The sequence below is a fragment of the Canis aureus genome, chromosome 15 (genome assembly GCF_053574225.1).
Source record: "Canis aureus isolate CA01 chromosome 15, VMU_Caureus_v.1.0, whole genome shotgun sequence".
Classification (NCBI taxonomy): domain Eukaryota; kingdom Metazoa; phylum Chordata; class Mammalia; order Carnivora; family Canidae; genus Canis; species Canis aureus.
In genome coordinates this window covers 58,646,511-58,663,992 of record NC_135625.1, presented here as the reverse complement: position 1 = coordinate 58,663,992, position 17,482 = coordinate 58,646,511, and the positions used below count along the sequence as shown (strand labels likewise).

The window sequence follows — 17,482 nt, the reverse complement described above, 5'->3', positions numbered from 1 at the left end:
AGCCTTTACACTTCCAGGCACACATGGCTTTAAATGAGAAAGGCAAAACCTTAAAACTTGTAGAATACAAGAACATTGTGATGCGTTTTGATGTAAGGCAGGATTTCTTAAACCTTCTGTCTTTTTTTTTTTTTTTTTTTAAAGATTTTATTTATTCATGATAGTCACAGAGAGAGAGAGAGAGAGGCAGAGACACAGGCAGAGGGAGAAGCAGGCTCCATGCACCGGGAGCCCGACGTGGGATTCGATCCCGGGTCTCCAGGATCGCGCCCTGGGCCAAAGGCAGGCACCAAACCGCTGCGCCACCCAGGGATCCCAAACCTTCTGTCTTAAGACCAATGCCCATGAACCTCAGATCAATAACAAAAGATTGATGAATTTGGCCATATTAAAATTGAGACCTATTGTTCATCAAAAGGCCACAAAAAGAGAATCAGACAACAAGCCACAAAACTGGGAGAAGTTATAACTGGGAGAAGACATAGGATTAGTATCCAGAATATATCAAAAATGCCTTTAAATCATAAAGGAAAAGCCATAGCAAAATGGCAGTAGAATTGAAAAAATACCAGAAGAGGCAACATGAATGGCTAACAAATACAGAAAAGGTGCTCAGTCTATTATAATCGGGTATATGCAAATTAAAACCTTAAACTATAAGGCTTCACACTAGCCAGATTAGTAAAAATGTGAATGTCTAGGAATCTAAGTATTGGTGAGAATTTGCAATGATCAAAAGTGGGAGTATAAATTGGTTTATTTACTTTGAAAGATTACTTGACATCATTTATTAAAGTTTCAGGTGAACATCTCCTTTGACACAGAAGTTTTGTTTTTTTTTTTAAAGATTTTATTTATTTATTTGAGAGAGAGAGAATGAGTAGGGGGAGGGGCAGAGGGAGAGAAAGAAGGAGAAGCAGACTCTGCTGAGCAGGGAGCCTGATGCGGGGCTTGATCCCAGGACGCCGAGATCATGACCTGAGCCGAAGTCAGACACTTAACCAACTGAGCTACCGAAGTGCCCCATGACCTAGCAGTTCTGTTCTCATGCATGGACACCTGCACAAACATTCTTTTTTTTTTTTTCCCCCCACAAACGTTAACAAACATTCTTTTTTTTTTTTTTTAATTTTTTTTTTAAATTTATTTATGATAGTCACAGAGAGAGAGAGAGAGAGAGAGGCAGAGACACAGGCAGAGGGAGAAGCAGGCTCCATGCACCAGGAGCCCGATGTGGGACTCGATCCCGGGTCTCCAGGATCGCGCCCTGGGCCAAAGGCAGGCGCCAAACCGCTGCGCCACCCAGGGATCCCTGTTAACAAACATTCTTAAAACAAAGGTGTGCACACACAAACAATACACATACGTCATATATGTACATACACATACTCAAATGAACATCTGTATTTTATATATACATTTGTATACCAAAAGATGAGTAAGAAAGTTCTTTTTTTAAAAAAAATTTATTGGGATCCCTGGGTGGCGCAGCGGTTTGGCGCCTGCCTTTGGCCCAGGGCGCGATCCTGGAGACCCGGGATCGAGTCCCACGTCGGGCTCCCGGTGCATGGAGCCTGCTTCTCCCTCTACCTGTGTCTCTGACTCTCTCTCTCTCTCTCTCTCTGTAGGACTATCATAAATAAAAAAAAAAAATTAAAAAAAAATTTTATTTATTCATGAGAGACACACAGAGAGAGTCAGAGACATAGGCAGAGAGAGAAGCAGGCTCCCTGCAGGGAGCCCGATACAGGACTTGATCTCAGGACCCCGTGATCTCGACCTGAGCAGAAGGCAGACACTCAATCACTGAGCCACCCAAGTGTCCCTGAGTAAGAAGTTCTTATCAGAAATGTTTGGGGTGCCTGGGGGACTCAGTTAAGCATCTGACTCTTGATCTCAGCTCATGTCTTGATCTCAGGGTCGTGAGCTCAAGCTCATGTTGAGCTCCATACACTGGGTATGCAGCCTATTTAAAAAAAAAGAAAAAAGAACAATGTTTGTAATAACAAAATTGACAGTAGTCCAACTGTTCATCAACAATAGATAAATTTTAGTATATTCATACAATGGAATTCATGAAAGGAAAGTAATAATAATTACATGCAAAAAATACACTTGGATGAATTTAAAATATAGGGAGTGAAAAATAACTTGCAGCAGAATACATGAAATATAATTCCATTTTGATGAAGTTTGAAAACACACCAAGCTGGAGGATATGTGCTCTTTAGCAATACACACATGTGGTAAGACTAGAAAGAAAATCAAGACTGTGAGAAAGGTGTAGTTCAAGAGTGATTCTCTCAGTGGAAGGGAAGGGAAGGGAGTGGGAGGGGTCCCAAGGGGATGCCAGGGGAAACTGAGTTATGGGAACTCAGGTGTTCTTTGTATTATTGTCTATATACCCACCAAATATGTTTTTATAAATAGTATTTCTTATGTACTTGATAATTTGATAACAAAACCAGTGCCAATTGGAGGATAGAATAATCTGATAGAAGGTCTTAGTATACAGTTGGGTTTGGAAAAAGTAAGGGTAGAAAGATACTGTTTTCTAAACCAGGGAGAAAAATGGGAAGGGGGGAAGATGATTTTTTTTAAAAGATTTATTTATTTGAGAGAAAGAGAGCATGTGCATATGCGTGGGAGAGGCAGGGGGAGAAGGAGAGGGAATCTTAAGCAGACTTCACTGTGAGTATGGAGGCTGATGTGGGCTTGATCCCACAACCCTGAGATCATGATCTGAACTGAAACCAAGAGTTAGTTGTTTGACAGACTGCATCACCCAGGTGCCCTGAGTTTTTAAAAAAGATTTATTTATCAAAGAGAGAGAGAGAGAGAGAAGGGGGGAGGAGCAGAGGGAGAGGAAGAGAATCCCAAGCATACTCACCTCCACCCCCAACAAGTGCCGAGCCTGATACAGGGCTTGATCCCCTGACCCTGAGATCATGACTTGAGCCCAAATCAAGAGTTGAAGGCCCAGCCAACTGAGCCACCTAGGCAGTGGCAGCAAAATCTTCTTTAGGATAATCTGTGAACTATAAGAACAATAGAAGTTGTTAAAGTTGACCGAATTGAGTAGTGGTTTAACTATCAGCTTTTTTTTTTCTAAACTCTTAGAAACTCTAGGGGGCTCTTGTTTGGTAGTAGACTTAATATCCATGAGTTAAGATGATTTATGATGTTTTGGAAATTCCACAATTTAACAAAGAAGCAAAAGTAGTGGTTGTATCTGGATTAAAGCTCTTTAGAGGTTTTCACCACTGGGTTTCACAAGTCAGCCCTCCTGGGTTTTGCTATCACCCAGGCCTACACTTCTGAGCTCTCCCCAGGTGGATGATGGTGCTTCACATCTCCGAAGGCAGCCCTCTGCGTGGGCTTCAGTAGCACAAAATAATAGTGTATGCTTTCAGCTCGTTTACAATGTGATAACTTTGCATGCCTTCCAATGTAATTTCTTCATTAGCAATTGTAATTAAATGGACTGATTTGACTAAATGTGCTGTGGTGTTGTGAGGAGTATTTATGAACCTGCCTTTCTAAGGCTGCCTAGGACCCGGGTGCTACTTTAAGCAAGTCAGCTTAGACTCCTTTGAGGCTCCTTTGCCACGTATTGGGATTGGCTAAGGTCTTAAAGGATCCTTTCAGGTTGAAAAGTCCATGATTCCATGATCAACTACTGTATTGGGGGATGATTCCCAGATAGAACAATATGACTAAAAAGAAAAAATAACCAAAAAAAAGATCATGTGTGTGTAAGACCAGTAATTCCTAGAGACAGGCATCTCCCTCTTAGATTTCTTTTTTTTTTTTTTTTAATTTTATTTATTCATGAGAGACACAGAGAGAGAGGGGCAGGGACACAGGCAGAGGGAGAAGCAGGCTCCATGCAGGGAGCCCAACGTGGGACTTGATCCTGGGTCTCCAGAATCACACCCTGGGCTGCAGGCAGCGCTAAACTGCTGGGCCACCGGGGCTGCTCCTCCCTCATGGATTTCTAAAAAGTTCTTAAAAAGCTTTCTAATACATATTTTTAAAAGATTTGCTTTTTCAAAGAGAAGTTTTAGGTTCACTGAACAGCAAAATTGGGCAGAAGGTATAATTTCCTTTATGTCTTCTACCTCCACGTAGCCTTCCCGTCATCAACATCCCCCACTGAGTGACATGTTCGTTACAAAGCATAAATCTACATTGACAGATCATTTGTCACTCAAAGTCCATAGTTTACCTTGGGGTTCGTTTGCTGTTATGCATTCTGCGGGTTTGTCTTGTGAATTTTTAAGCACTGTGAATCCGCACAGCAGTAGGACAGTAGCTACTCTCTTGCGTACAGCATGGCAAGATCCTAGCCCGGGTGGAGGTCCAAGGTAGGTGCCCAATGAGTGTGTGTTGTGTAGTCTCCATGGGAGAAAGTGCCCCAACACTGGCTGTTCAGTGTGGTTGCAGACCTGGCATCACCTGAGAGCGACAAGCTCAGCACCCATGCCAGCCCTGCTGGGCAGTGCCTCCCGCATCATTCGCGAGCATGAAGTCTGAGGAGCACTGGTATCTCCCCAGCCCTCTTCCTTTCTCTCTATCGTCACAGAGACAGCCTTTCACTCTGATGAGCTAACACTTTAGAACTTGAAAATTGATCTCCAGGGCTTGAAATTGGAGTCTATGAAGTCTTTTCTGCTGGGAGAGCCTCACTTGGGTTTTCTAACCTCTTCCTGAATTAACTACAGAAGTAATTCCCATGACTTCTCAGCTGCTGTCTCTTCAGAGCTGGTTTCTCCCTCCTGGGGCTTGGCCAAAAAGAAAGAAAGAAAAAAAAAAAACCCATATCGCAGCTTGGTGTACCTCACATTTCTTAGTGGGAAGTGTTTGTTGTTCTTTTTTCACTAGCTGAAGAGTTTTTCATCTCTTTGACCACTTTGCCGTCCTTGTTCCCTGTCCTTTGTAAACAGAGTTGATTGAATTCTAACTTGCATCAGATAGTTGGGCTCATACATTAGCCAAAAATGTTGCTTTTCTTTGCTGTTTTATCTCTTGCAGTCTTCCAGTGATTTTCAAATATGTTTCTGATTCATTTTAAAAGAGATCTTACTCTGTTCAGATCTTATATTTCAAAATAAATTATATCATGGCGGATTATTTATTTTTTTAAAGGTTTGTTTGTTTATTTATTTATTTGAGAGAGAGAGAGAGCACACAGAGGGAGAGGAAGAGGGAGAAACAGGCTCCCCATCGAGCAGGAAACCCAACTCGGGGCTTGATCCCAGGACCCTGACATCGTGACCCGAGCTGAAGGCAGATGCTTCACCAACTGAGCCACCTAGGCGCCCACACAGCAGTTTTAAAGCTCACATAAAATGATTTCTCCTTAAAAAAAAAAAGATTTCTCCTTAGAAAAACTTTAAAGTCTGTTATGTTCTATAGATGCACAGAATGTTGATTTTATCAATCTTATTACTATAAATATATTTATAACTATTTACCCTTTACTGTGGAAAAGAACAGCTGCAAATGACTTTACCACGGTTGTGAGAAGCATTGGATTACTTTTTTGCCCATGCTTGGAATGTGATAAATAGTAAAAGTGCATAGACAAGACATCCTAGAGAGAGGTTGTAAGGAAGAGGTTGTTAGAGGATGCCTAATAATGTTGAAATCTCTACGAAATACTTTCCTTCTTTTATTGGTTATTCATTTCTCAGAGTCACATTACATAAAATCGAATATGACCCTTTTAAGTAAGCTGCTTATATATGGTGTGAGTTTATGACTTTCAGATGCTAATGGAACCAGTTAGAAATCTTTTATCTAAATAAATACATGACTAAGTATTGTTTATTAATTTTAGGTGTACACACAAAATCTGTTAACGGAATTTTATCTTAATTTTGATTGCTGTTTCTGCTAATGAGTCACGAATACCTCTGAATGCCCTCTTTCAGCTTCTGTGTGATCATAGTAAGCTATTTTAATTCTGTAGTATATTTTTTAACCTCACAAATTACGTAGTAGTAGTATTGTTCATTTATACCACCAGTATTTGTTTAGATTTAGCCATATCTTTATCATTTATTTATCTTCTGTCCTTTCTTCTTCTCAGATCTTCCTTCTGGGATAATTACCTTTCCTCTTGAAATATATCCTTGTTTAGAGAGGCTCCTCTACTGAAGCCCTTTAGTTGGTATAACCACTTTTTGTTTACCAGAAAATGCCCCTATTTTAACAAATAGTGAGTATTGTTAATATTTCAAATCCAAGATGTCAGATATTTTTTTTTAGCACTTTGAAGATTTTATTTCATTGTCACTTGGCTACTAGTTCTGTGAGGTAGTTATCTGATAGTATAATTGCCAGTTCTTTCCTCTGACTCATTTACAGTTTCTCTCCATCTTTGGTGTTCTGTGGTATCATCATGTGCGTAGATAAGGGTATGTATGTATGTATTTATTTATATTTTAGGGGTGGGGCAGAGGGAGAGACAGAATTCCAAGAAGGCTCCACATCACCGTGGAGCCTGATGTGGGGCTCAATCTCGTAACCCTGAGATCATGACCTGAGCTGAAATCAAGAGTCAGACACTTAACTGAGCCACCCAGGCACCTCTGGATATGAGTTTTTTAAAAATTCACCTGGTTTGGGATTTCTTCATCTTCCTAAATTGAAGGATTCATGTCTCTTATTGATTTTGGACAATTTTTAGCACCGTTTCTTTGAATATTGTCTCTACTCAGCTCTATTATTTCTTTTAAAAACTTGGATCAAATATATGTTGGACTGTTTCATTCTGTCTTCCATACTTTTATGTTTTCATTCATGAGAAACACAGAAAGAGAGAGGCAGAGGGAAAAGCAGGCTCCATGCAGGGAGCCGGATTTGGGACTTGACCCCAGAACTCCAGGATCACACCCTAAGCTGAAGGCAGATGCTCAATCACTGAGCCACCCAGGCGTTCCCCATACTTTTTTTTTTTTTTTTTAGGTAGGCTCTGTGCCTAGTGCAGACCCGATGGGGGCTTGAACTCAGCATCCTGAGATCAAGACTTGAGCTGAGATCAAGGGTCAGATGCTTTAACTGACTGAGCCATTGAGGCATCCTATATTTTTCATATTTCTTAACTTCTCTCTTTTCTTAACTTCTCTTTTTAATGTTTCTCATCTTTTTGTTTCTCTGTATTCTATTCTGTGTAATTTTCAGATCTGTCTTCCAGTTCACTAAATCTCTCTTTAGTTATGTCTAAATTGCTATTTATTATTATGTATTGCATATTGAGTTTCAAAATTTTAACTATTATGTATTTTTTAAAAGTTTGCAAATTTACTTAAGTAATCTCTACACCCAGCGTGAGATTCAAACTCTCAACTGTGAGATCAAGAGTTGTATGCTCCTTTGACTGAGCCAGCTAGGTGCCCCTTTATTTTTTCATTTTGTTTTTTTTGTCTTTTTTTTAGATTTTATTTATTTATTTGAGAGAGAGCGAGCATGAGAAACAGCAAGCATGAGTGGGGGAGCAGAGGGAGAGAGAGAAGCAGGCTCCCCGCTGAGCAGGGAGCCTGACACAGGGCTTAATTCTGGGACCCTGAGATGAAGGCAGATACAACTGAGCCACTCAGGCACTCTTGTTTTTTCATTTCTAAATATTATTTTAATTCTTTTTCACATCTTTTTGGCTATTTTTATATAGTCTTCTGCTTTTTACTCATGTTTTCAGTCTCCTCTTTGTTCAGTGGACTAAACACACTTTTAAAAATGTAGTTCACCATGGAAGACTCCTAACTCTGGGAAACGAACTAGGGGTGGGGGAAGGGGAGAGGAGGGTGGGGGGTGGGGATGACTGCATGGCGGGCACTGAGGTGGGCACTTGATGGGATGAGCACTAGGTGTTATTCTGAATTTTGGCAAATTGAACACCAATAAAAAATAAATTTATTATTAAAAATAAAAAATAAAAATGTAGTTCACATTACAATATCTAAAGTCTTCACAAGTCTAATACTATTTGTATGGGTTTCTCTGGACTTTTTTCATAGTACCTTACTTCCTTACATGTTTTGTAATTTTAAATTTTGCACTCATATTTATTGGAGCTTTGGCTGCAGGACTACCTTGATACCTGTTTTTCTGGTGTGTTCTGGAGATGATTTAACTTCTGATAGGCATTGGAGCCTGGTCCACTTTATTTTTAATTTTTTTAATTTTTATTTTTTCCTGGTCCACTTTCAGTGATGATTCTAAACGTACAGTTTTTAGGACCACACAAATAGCATAGATTCCAAAGTTGGGAATGCTTTTTATAAAGTATCTGCACAGAGTCAAAGTTGAGACATACACTTTTTCTTACTATTCTGAGGTGTGGATATTTTTCTTCCTGATTAACTCTTTCCCTGAGAGTACAGCCCATCTCAGGTCTCCATTTTTTGAAGATGGTCTTCTGTTGGGTTCTTCACCTGTTCAGATATAGCACTCATCCGTTATTCCCCTGTGGCCTGATCATTGGGCTATCTGGTCTAGTGTCTTTTTATCCAATGACTGTAGTGCTTCCTAATCCATCTTCTGCTTTGCTCCTGTGTTCAACACATGTCCCTTTTTGTCTTGGAGGCTCATCTAGTCATGTAAAAGATGTTTTTAAACATTCATTAAGGATAATTAAGCGTTGCAATGTGGGAAGACTTCGAGATTTCTAGTTTGTCCTATTGCCAGGAATAGAACAGAGATAGTTTACTTTAAAAAAATTAGAAGACTGAATTCAAGATGATCTCTATACTGTCTCACACACTCGTGTTCTTACAGACTGTTTGGATAAGCAAGAGAAGGAGGGTATTATTATGGGTCCTGATAGTTGCTCGGTCCCCAGCCTGTGCTGCAGTGGACAGTACCCTTTGCTCTGGGTTTTCATTAGTGGTTTGTGCCATTACATATCCTGCCTCTCTACATTGTATTTGAGTTACAGATGGGGACATCTCAACTACTTCTTTGATAATGACGGCTGTCACAAAGATAAAAAATATGAAAGTTTTGACAGGGTGTTAGGATGCTTTTGGCACATATCAGAACTTGGTCCTCAGACACCATTCATTCCTTTATTTATTCATTCATTTAACAGATAATTTTTGAGCCCTCACTATGTGTCATTTGCTGGTCTAGGCACCAGGAAAGCAAATCAACAGTCCTTGTCTTCAAGAGGGTCATAATGTGATGAGCAGACAGTTAATTTCAATGAGACGTGATAAGGGATATGACAGGTCGAAGCCTTGGAGAGGCACTAACTCAACTTTAGAGTACTGAGGAGGAAGGTGGTTTGTATGTGGCATCTGCAGGACCAGTAGGGGTGATCCAGGTGGAGGGCCAGGGAAGGGCATCCCAGGCAGAGGGAAAAAAATGTGCAGCATCACTAAGCCAGAGGAAATTTGGATTTGGAACCTGCAGGTAGCTCCTTTGGCCAGAGTGAAGTCAGAAAGGTATGAGAGTGGAGCAGGGAAGAGCGAGAGCTGAGCCTCGAGGCAGTCTGGGGCCTCAGTGTGGGCAGTCCAAAACTAGGATCTTTTGAACTCTTACCTGGGTAGTGAATGATGCTGTCAAATTTGTCATGTACATTTCTCTTGCGAGTCAGCTCTTGTGGAAGAGAAGGAATGTGGGAATCACATTGGGAATCAAGGCAGGCTTATGCTGACATTCCAGCTCCACTTCTGTCTGGGTGATCATGTAATTGATGTAGTTTCTTTTTTCTGAACTCTCTCTCTTGTGTGATAAATGAGACAGAATGGACTAGACAACCTTCTAAGAACCTCCCCCATTCCTGGTATTCTGTGGTGTCGTTTGAAAGTAGGAGAAAAAAAAGTCAACGTCTGCTTACACAGAAGCTTGAATAAAGGTGATGCTCACGGTTATGAGTATTTGCAGATATTATCCTGACAGTCATTCTGACAATTTCTGGCTCCCAATTAGCTGTTTAACTTCTAACTGTGAGTTGCGCATATTCACAGTGAGTAGATATTTGTTGAAGGAGTCCGTTTTTATATCTGAAGCGAAGTGTTGGTTGTATGACTTTTGATTGCCTTGCAGGTAACCCAGCTTTTATTTCCCTTGTAGATGAGCTCTTTCTGGAACAGCAAAACCTCTCTTTATCCTCCGTGGAGCTCATGATGAAGAAAAGCACCGTGCACAGCACTGCACACGTGGCCTTAACAGAAACTGCCCCAGGGTCCCAGCAAAGCAGTTCTCTCCACGCCATATCATCTCCATCCGCCACTATTTTTGATACAATCTTTTTTAACCAAGGAGCCCTGACCCAGAGTATAGCCGATCACAGCATCTTTGTGGCAAATTATGTGTCGGTGACGAGCCACGCGGTGGTCAGAGATGACGACGAAATGGATAACTTTTTGCCAGAAACGCCCTGGACCACTTCCCGCGTGGTGTCTCCGATTGGGGATCTCCCAGGCAGCCCGCTACTGCTGACCCCGTCTCCCCCCATTTCTTCTTTACAAGACAAACAGGTGACATCGGCCTGGCCAAACCCGATGCAACGACCAGCCACGTCCACCGACGATGCCACCGGTCATTTCAGTGCTTTCTGGTCAGCGCTTCCCGCATCCGAGGGCCTACTTCCGACCCCCAGTAGGAATTTGGTGCTGTATCCTCCTGACCCTTACGGGCGCTCGGCAAGCAGGACTTTGCCAGGGACCGCGGTGTGGGGAGCAGAGGAGGCAGAGAGCCTTCTTTCTAGCTCGCTGGCTGCAGGGTCTCTGCTCTTGGGCGGCGGCACCCAGCAACCTTTTCCGCCCTGGGAGGAGGCCTCCCTGCCTCCGGAGGACGGCCTGGGCCCAGGCCTGGACAGATACCCCGATGCGGCCGCTGCTCTGAGTCACGGTCTCCAAGAGACCGGCCTTCCGGGAGCAGCCCCTGCTGCGGCTGTGGCACCGACGGCGCCGGCTTCCAGAAGCAGCAGCAGCAGCAGCAGCAGCAGCAGCACAAGCTCGCCTTCCCTCTCCTCTGCTGTCGCCTTCTTGGCCCCTTCGCCGCCGCTGGCTGAGGTATCTCGTGGCCCCCATCCGGCCGGCAGCTCCCGAGAGTCGTCAGAGCTGTCAGAGCTGCCCGGCCCGTCCCTGCTGCTCTCCCGAGTCCTGGCCACCCAGGCCCCGAGCCCCGTGGCGTCGCTCGGGCCGCACTCGTGGCGCGCCTGCTGCCCTGTGGCGTCGCCCGGGCCCAGGCCGGCGGCCAGCCTGCCGGACGGGGAGGCCGCGGGGTCGGGGGACGGCGCCGAGCCCCTGACGTTGAGCCCGCCAGGAGCCAGCGGCCCCCCTCCCGCGGGCAGCGGAGCGGCGGGCTTCTCGGAGCTCGAAGAAGAGCCCCAGGACTTTAACACCCTCTTCCCCTCGCGGCCCGTCGTCCCGCTGTCCTCTCCCTCCGGGGGCGCCTCAGGACCGGTCCCGGCAGCTTCTGCTGAGGAGGGCCTGAGGAGCGTCGGGACCACACGGCCGTGTCCTTCCGGTGGCCACCTCGCCACGCCAGCGTCCCCCACTCCCGCTCCCTTGGGCTCCTCCTCTGTCCCCGACACCGACACCGCTGTCACAGCGTCGGGGGTGACAGCCGCGGTTCCCTGGGCCACCAGCCGTGCACTCCCCGCCTCCTCCCTCCCGGGCGCCGCAGGACAGGCCACACGGTCGCCCGCCCGCAGAGGCCCCCGTCCTCCCCCGTCTGAGGCTCCGGGGCCCTCAGTAGAGCCTTCACTCGTCCCTGAGCGGGAACCCGGTGGCTCTCCGGGCCCCGATGCGGCCCAGGGTTTGGATTCGGGGGCCAGTTTTTCCTCAACTCCGCCCCTGGAGTTCAGCAGCTTTGTGGCCGCCTCTTCAGAAGTCCCCGCCTCTCCGCCCTGGGGGACACCGAGCCCTGTGGCAGCCTTGGTTTCTGGGGCCTTCTCTACCTTGGTTGAGGCCGCTGCGCAGGCCGTCCCTCACTCCACAGACCCCGAGTCTTCCCCGCTCTGGCCCAGTGCAGACCTTCCGCCGAGTACCTTCCCTTCCGTCCCCAGCTCCTCTGAGGCGGCACTCCCCTCAGGCTTCCCTTCCGATTCTCTCCTGTTCTCCCAGGCGTCAGCAGTTTCGCTGGCAGGTCCCGAAGCTCATTTTACCTCAGCCCTCACTGAAACTACCTCCTATTCTGGGTTGTCACCCGTTGCGCGTGACTCTGGGGTCGCCACCCTGGTGCCCTCCAGGGCGGAGCCCGCCCTTGACCTTCTGACTCGTGGGACTCCCTCACCGTCCCCTTTGACCGCTTTCCCTACGACACCCGTTTTAGCGGAGTCTCCTCTCTTTCCAACTCCGACGCCGTCCAGCGACGAGGTCAGTGCTACAGATGGTCACACGTCCGTCTTACCCTCTTTCTCCAAAGCCATTCCTAGCACCGCACCACTGGTCACCGAGGTGTACCCGTTGTCCGCCTCCTCCCTTGTTCCTGAGGCGATCCCCTCCCCTCTTCCTACGGAGCCCATGTTTGTGGGCTCATCGTTCACACCCACAGATTCACCGGTGAACACCCCCACTGAACCGAGCACAGCCAACACCACTGCTGCCCCCGATCCTGCTGCTGGCAGCACCCCGAGCAGCACAGCTTCGAGTCACAACTCCCAGGAGAGCAGTTCGGCACGACCGCCCCCGTCCCTGTATCCTGTGCCCACCTCCACTTCTGAAGCAACAGTGGATGCTCCAGCCCTGGTCCCCACCAAGCCGCCATATGTGTGTGATATTACAGTTCCCGATGCCTATTTGATCACAACTGGTAAGGTCCTGCTTCAAGCCACCTCTCGGTTGGGGTGATCTTTCTAAGGTGTTTGTGTGAAATGCTTCCGTGATATACAGCATTGTGGGAAAGCGTATGGCCTTGGGCCCCGGCGAGCCCCTGGGTGGTGACCCTCACTCCTTCGCCTTTCTCCTGTGAGCTCTCTGGACACCTCTCAGCTTCCTCAACTCTCGAACAAGGAGGATCGTGGCACCTGCTTGGTTGGGTGATTGTAAAGATTCAAATGCGTGACTGCACGTCAAGTACTTACTCCAGTGCCTGGCACGTAGGAAGCACCCACAAAGTGCTACATATTAGTAGTAGCAATAAGAGAAATAAAAGGTTTAAGTGGAGCCTTAGAAACGTTTGCTGGGATCTTTGTCTTTGGAAATGCTAATCCAGTGGATGCGTAGTCGGCATCGTTAAAACGAAAACCTCTGTGATTAGTTCAGGCAGTTAGTTAGTTGGGCAAACATGTAAGGGCACCTGCTACAACTTCATGCCCATATATTATTCTTTTTCCTTGAAAGGAGGGAGCACTTGACTACTCCGTGTTCCTGTAAATGTCACTTGGATCCTGAGAATCCAAGAAAGAAACAGGGCCTGCTAACTGTTCTCTGGTCCCAGTCACAAACTTTGATCTCTGCCCCAGTCCACAGCCTGAGTGACGGGCTGACAAGCAGCAGCTTCCCTTGTACCTGCCCAGCTGCTTTCGTCACTCAAATTGGAGCACACTTGACGGCATGTCGGTACATGGCTGGTGACTGTCGCCTGCTTGGTCAGGCTCTCCCAACTTGTTCTTTATCAGGAATGACAGGCTGCGTGTTAAGCTCTATGACCTGTTACTGTATTCTTGAATACAGTATCATACTGGATGTGCAGCCTGCCTCTGTGTGTTGATTTTGGTGGGAATGGAGGATAGAAATGAAGAAGGGGGAAGGAAGATGGTAAGAGAAGCAGAGGAGGAACGGAGTAGAGTGGACAAGGAGAGAGGAGAACAGAGAAAGGTGAGATGAGGAAGGAGGAGGTCATGGCTGTGAGGTGGGCCATACGTCCTCTGCTCATCATGGAGATGCCACTACCCTCTGGGGCTGTGGGGTGCAGCTGAATCTTTGCTCTCCTAACTCCCTCCCTCCCCCAAATAATGAACCATTTATTAATTCGACAAATGATTTTTTTAAAGATTTATGTATTTATGTATGTACTTATTTATTTATGATAGAGAGAGAGAGAGGCAGAGACACAGGCAGAGGGAGAAGCAGGCTCCATGCCGGGAGCCCGATGCAGGACTCGATCCCGGGACTCCAGGATCGCGCCCTGGGCCAAAGGCAGGCGTCAAACCGCTGAGCCACCCAGGGATCCCCTGACAAAAGATTGTTGAGCACTGAGTATGTGCGGGTGCCTTTAGAAGGTTTAAGGGTCACCCACATGAATGATGTGGTTCTGACCTTCAAGGAGCTTAGATTCTAGTAGCGTGGACACAAGCCATGTTCTCTTGGTAGCTGTGGTGAAAATGGTTGAAGTAGAGTTCTAGAAGAGTGACTTTTTGGATGGTGAGGGATGGGTTTGGAAGAATGTGAATTAGAGGGACACACTCAAGAGGGCTGTCATCTGGAGATGGAGGGAAGTGTGTTGTCCTGGTGGAAGGTGTGAGCACAGGTGGAGATATCAGACAGCCCAACGCTGTTCAGCTTGGCTGAGAATTAGACTGTGTTTTGGGAGGAGGGGGTAATTATGCTAGGAGGTGAAGTTGGGAGAAGTGGTGAACTTTCATCTGAGGGGTACCAGTAGTCCAGAAGAGAGAGAAGAGTTTATTGCTTATAGAATACTTTTCTTCCTTTCTGCAAAATGATTGCACAGTAACTACAAAATGGTCAGTTACAAGAAGCTTATTTTTTTATTTTTGATAGAGAGAGAGAGAGACAGAGACACAGGCAGAGGGAGAAGCAGAGCAGGCTCCATGCACCGGGAGCCCGATGTGGGATTTGATCCCGGGTCTCCAGGATCGCGCCCTGGGCCAAAGGCAGGCGCCAAACCGCTGTGCCACCCAGGGATCCCTACAAGAAGCTTATTAAAAGAACTACTGAAAGCTCCTTGTTTCTTGGATTCCATGACATTTATGATACTTATTTTTTTTTAAGATTTTATTTATTTATTCATGAGACACACAGAGAGAGGCAGAGACACAGGCAAAGGGAGAAGCAGGTCCCATGACACCGGCAGAGGAAGAAGCAGGCTCCATGCAGGGATCCCGATGTGGGACTCCATCCCGGGTCTCCAGGATCACGCCCTCGGCTGAAGGCAGCGCTAAACCACTGAGCCACCTGGGCTGCCCACATTTATGATACTTAAAAGCATAATGTGTCTTTTCAAGTTTTTCTACACATAATTAGAAACCATTTTAGAAGTACCTCTAAGAATATCAGGTATGTATAGCATGGATTAACTGTCATATAGGATATGCATTTAAGGAATTTGGTGTCCTTCGTTTAGGGATCCATCTTAAATAGCTTTTGGGGTAAAATTTACCCACTGAAAATGTATACTGCAACGGTTTTAGTAAACATATGGAGTTTTACATAGGTATCCCTACTGTTATATTGTATTTTTAAGTGGAGAGGAATGCTGTCTTTTGGGCTCAGTGGTATCTTTGAGCATAGAAAGGATCACTTCATTCATAAGAATCTTTGTTTAGTTTTGGCCATTATTTCTTTTTAGTAATTACTTATGAGAGAGAGAGAGAGTGAGAGATAGATAGGAGGGGGGTTGGGGTGATTACTTGTACCCTGAAAGGGTTTTTTTTTTTATGGAGCTCTGTCATAAAAGTAAGAGCCCTCTGTTGATCCCTGGGGACTCTTGGGAGAGCCCTTCACTGTGTGTATCCTCTCAGGGATGAGGCTGGGCTTCCCAGCCAGGACCTGCCTGACCCTGGCCTCTTCAGTGGGGCTCTTTTGCCTTTCTTGGCCCAAACTAGATATTTGAAGAAACTGAGATATTTGTTGCTGATGATCCTTTTTCCCCAAAGACTCTTGTGCTCATATCCTGACATTATAGTTTAGGTCATACTCAGATTAAATAGAGAAGGTGGAGGTTTTCATGGTGGGCTATGCAGACGATTCAGAATAATACTTGGATGGTTCTTTCTTTAGATGGGGCTACTTAGGACAACGTGGGCTTCCTTCTTTCCTCTTTTGAGTTTTTCTGTCTCTGAATTTCCACTCTGTCTTTACATTTCCCAAGTTTAGCTTTTGAGATTTTTCTTCCCTAATTTTTCCCTACCTTCCTCTCTTCCCTTCCGTCTTTTCCTCTCCCTCCCTCTATTCCTATGTCCCTCTGTCCTCCCTCCCTCCCTTCCTCCTTTTTTCTTCTTTTCCTTCTCACTCATTTTTGTCTTTCCCTTTACTTTCATTTTTTTAAAGGATTTTATTTATTTATTCATGAGAGACAGAGAGAGAGAGAGAGAGAGAGAGAGAGAGAGACAGGCAGAGACACAGGCAGAAGGAGAAGCAGGCTCCAGGCAGAGAGCCTGACGTGGGACTCCAGGGTCTCCAGGATCATGCCCTGGGCTGAAGGAGGCACTAAACTGCTGAGCCACCCCGGCTGCCCTTTGTCTTTCCCTTTAAAACTCATGTTGTAGTCTAGTCCTCCTGGAGCCCATGTAGGCCAGGCCAAGTTGGCCATTGGTGTGACTCAGCTGGGCAGTCTGGGTTTGTTCTAATGGTGAAATGAAGAAGCCCTTCCCCACATTTAGTGACTATCAAGGTCACTAATCAGTAGAGAAAACAATTGACTGTAACTTAAACGTTTGTTTTCTAAAAGATTGAAAGATACAGAGTAATTCTGTCTCCAGTTTTAAAAATTAAGAGGAAGAGGAAAACTGGATAGTAATTTCAAATGTATTTAGATTCTGCACAATGAGAAGTTAATGGAAGAGGAAAGAAAAAATAATAGGGAAAAGAAAGGGGAGCAGGACATGTTTACTAAACACTGGGGAAGAGGTTCTCTTATTATAGATTTTAAAATAGAATTTCTTAGATGTGGAAGGAGAGTTAAATATAGCTGGACTTTGTTATAAGAAAGATTTTATTTCCTACATAAAATTTTAATACATGAGGATTGTGAAAATCTTTTCTGCCCCATTATTAGTGGTGCATACCCTTCACTTACTACATTGAAAAGTTCGGGTAGGAGACCACATTCTAGAGGGGAAGATGTCTTCTAGTTTTGTTGAGCAACATCTTGAGGCGTTTTGAAATATTACTGCTGAGAGTTTTAAAACTTTGTGTTTTACTGTTAGAGGCATAGCCAAGAGAAAACCTAGTAATGTCAACAACAGCAGGTTGTTGTTGTTCCTCTGTTGTTGCTGTTGTTCCTCTGCCTTTTCATAGTCTGGGCCTTATTTTGAAAAGTGATTTGGGGAGCTGCTGTCACAGTGTGGCATAACACAGGCTCTCTGCTTTGGGGACCAGAAATGGGATGCCCATGTTCTTCATAATGAAACTAAATTGCATTTGATGGTTGGCTTTGGTTTGTAGTTCTGGCCAGAAGAGCTGTGCAGGAGTACATAATTACATCCATCAAAGAGGTGTTGAGGATTCACTTCAACCGTGCAGTAGAGCTCAAGGTGGGTCCCTGTGGCGTGGGAGCTTGGGTTGAAGGCATATCATGGTTCTAGAATGCTCTCTTTCCTCTCCTCCCTCCTCCTCTCAATGAA

At 45.4% G+C, this 17,482-nt stretch overlaps 1 protein-coding gene across 1 annotated transcript in view; it reads left to right on the top strand.

The window, feature by feature from the left end:
* The window catches only part of KIAA1549 (KIAA1549 ortholog), a 146,061-nt gene that overhangs the window by 49,213 nt on the left and 79,366 nt on the right, over nt 1-17,482 (top strand). The window contains exons 4-5 of the mRNA XM_077848504.1: nt 10,081-12,768; nt 17,304-17,392. Coding sequence (XP_077704630.1) covers nt 10,081-12,768; nt 17,304-17,392 — 2,777 coding nt within the window. The remainder of the gene's footprint in view (nt 1-10,080; nt 12,769-17,303; nt 17,393-17,482) is intronic.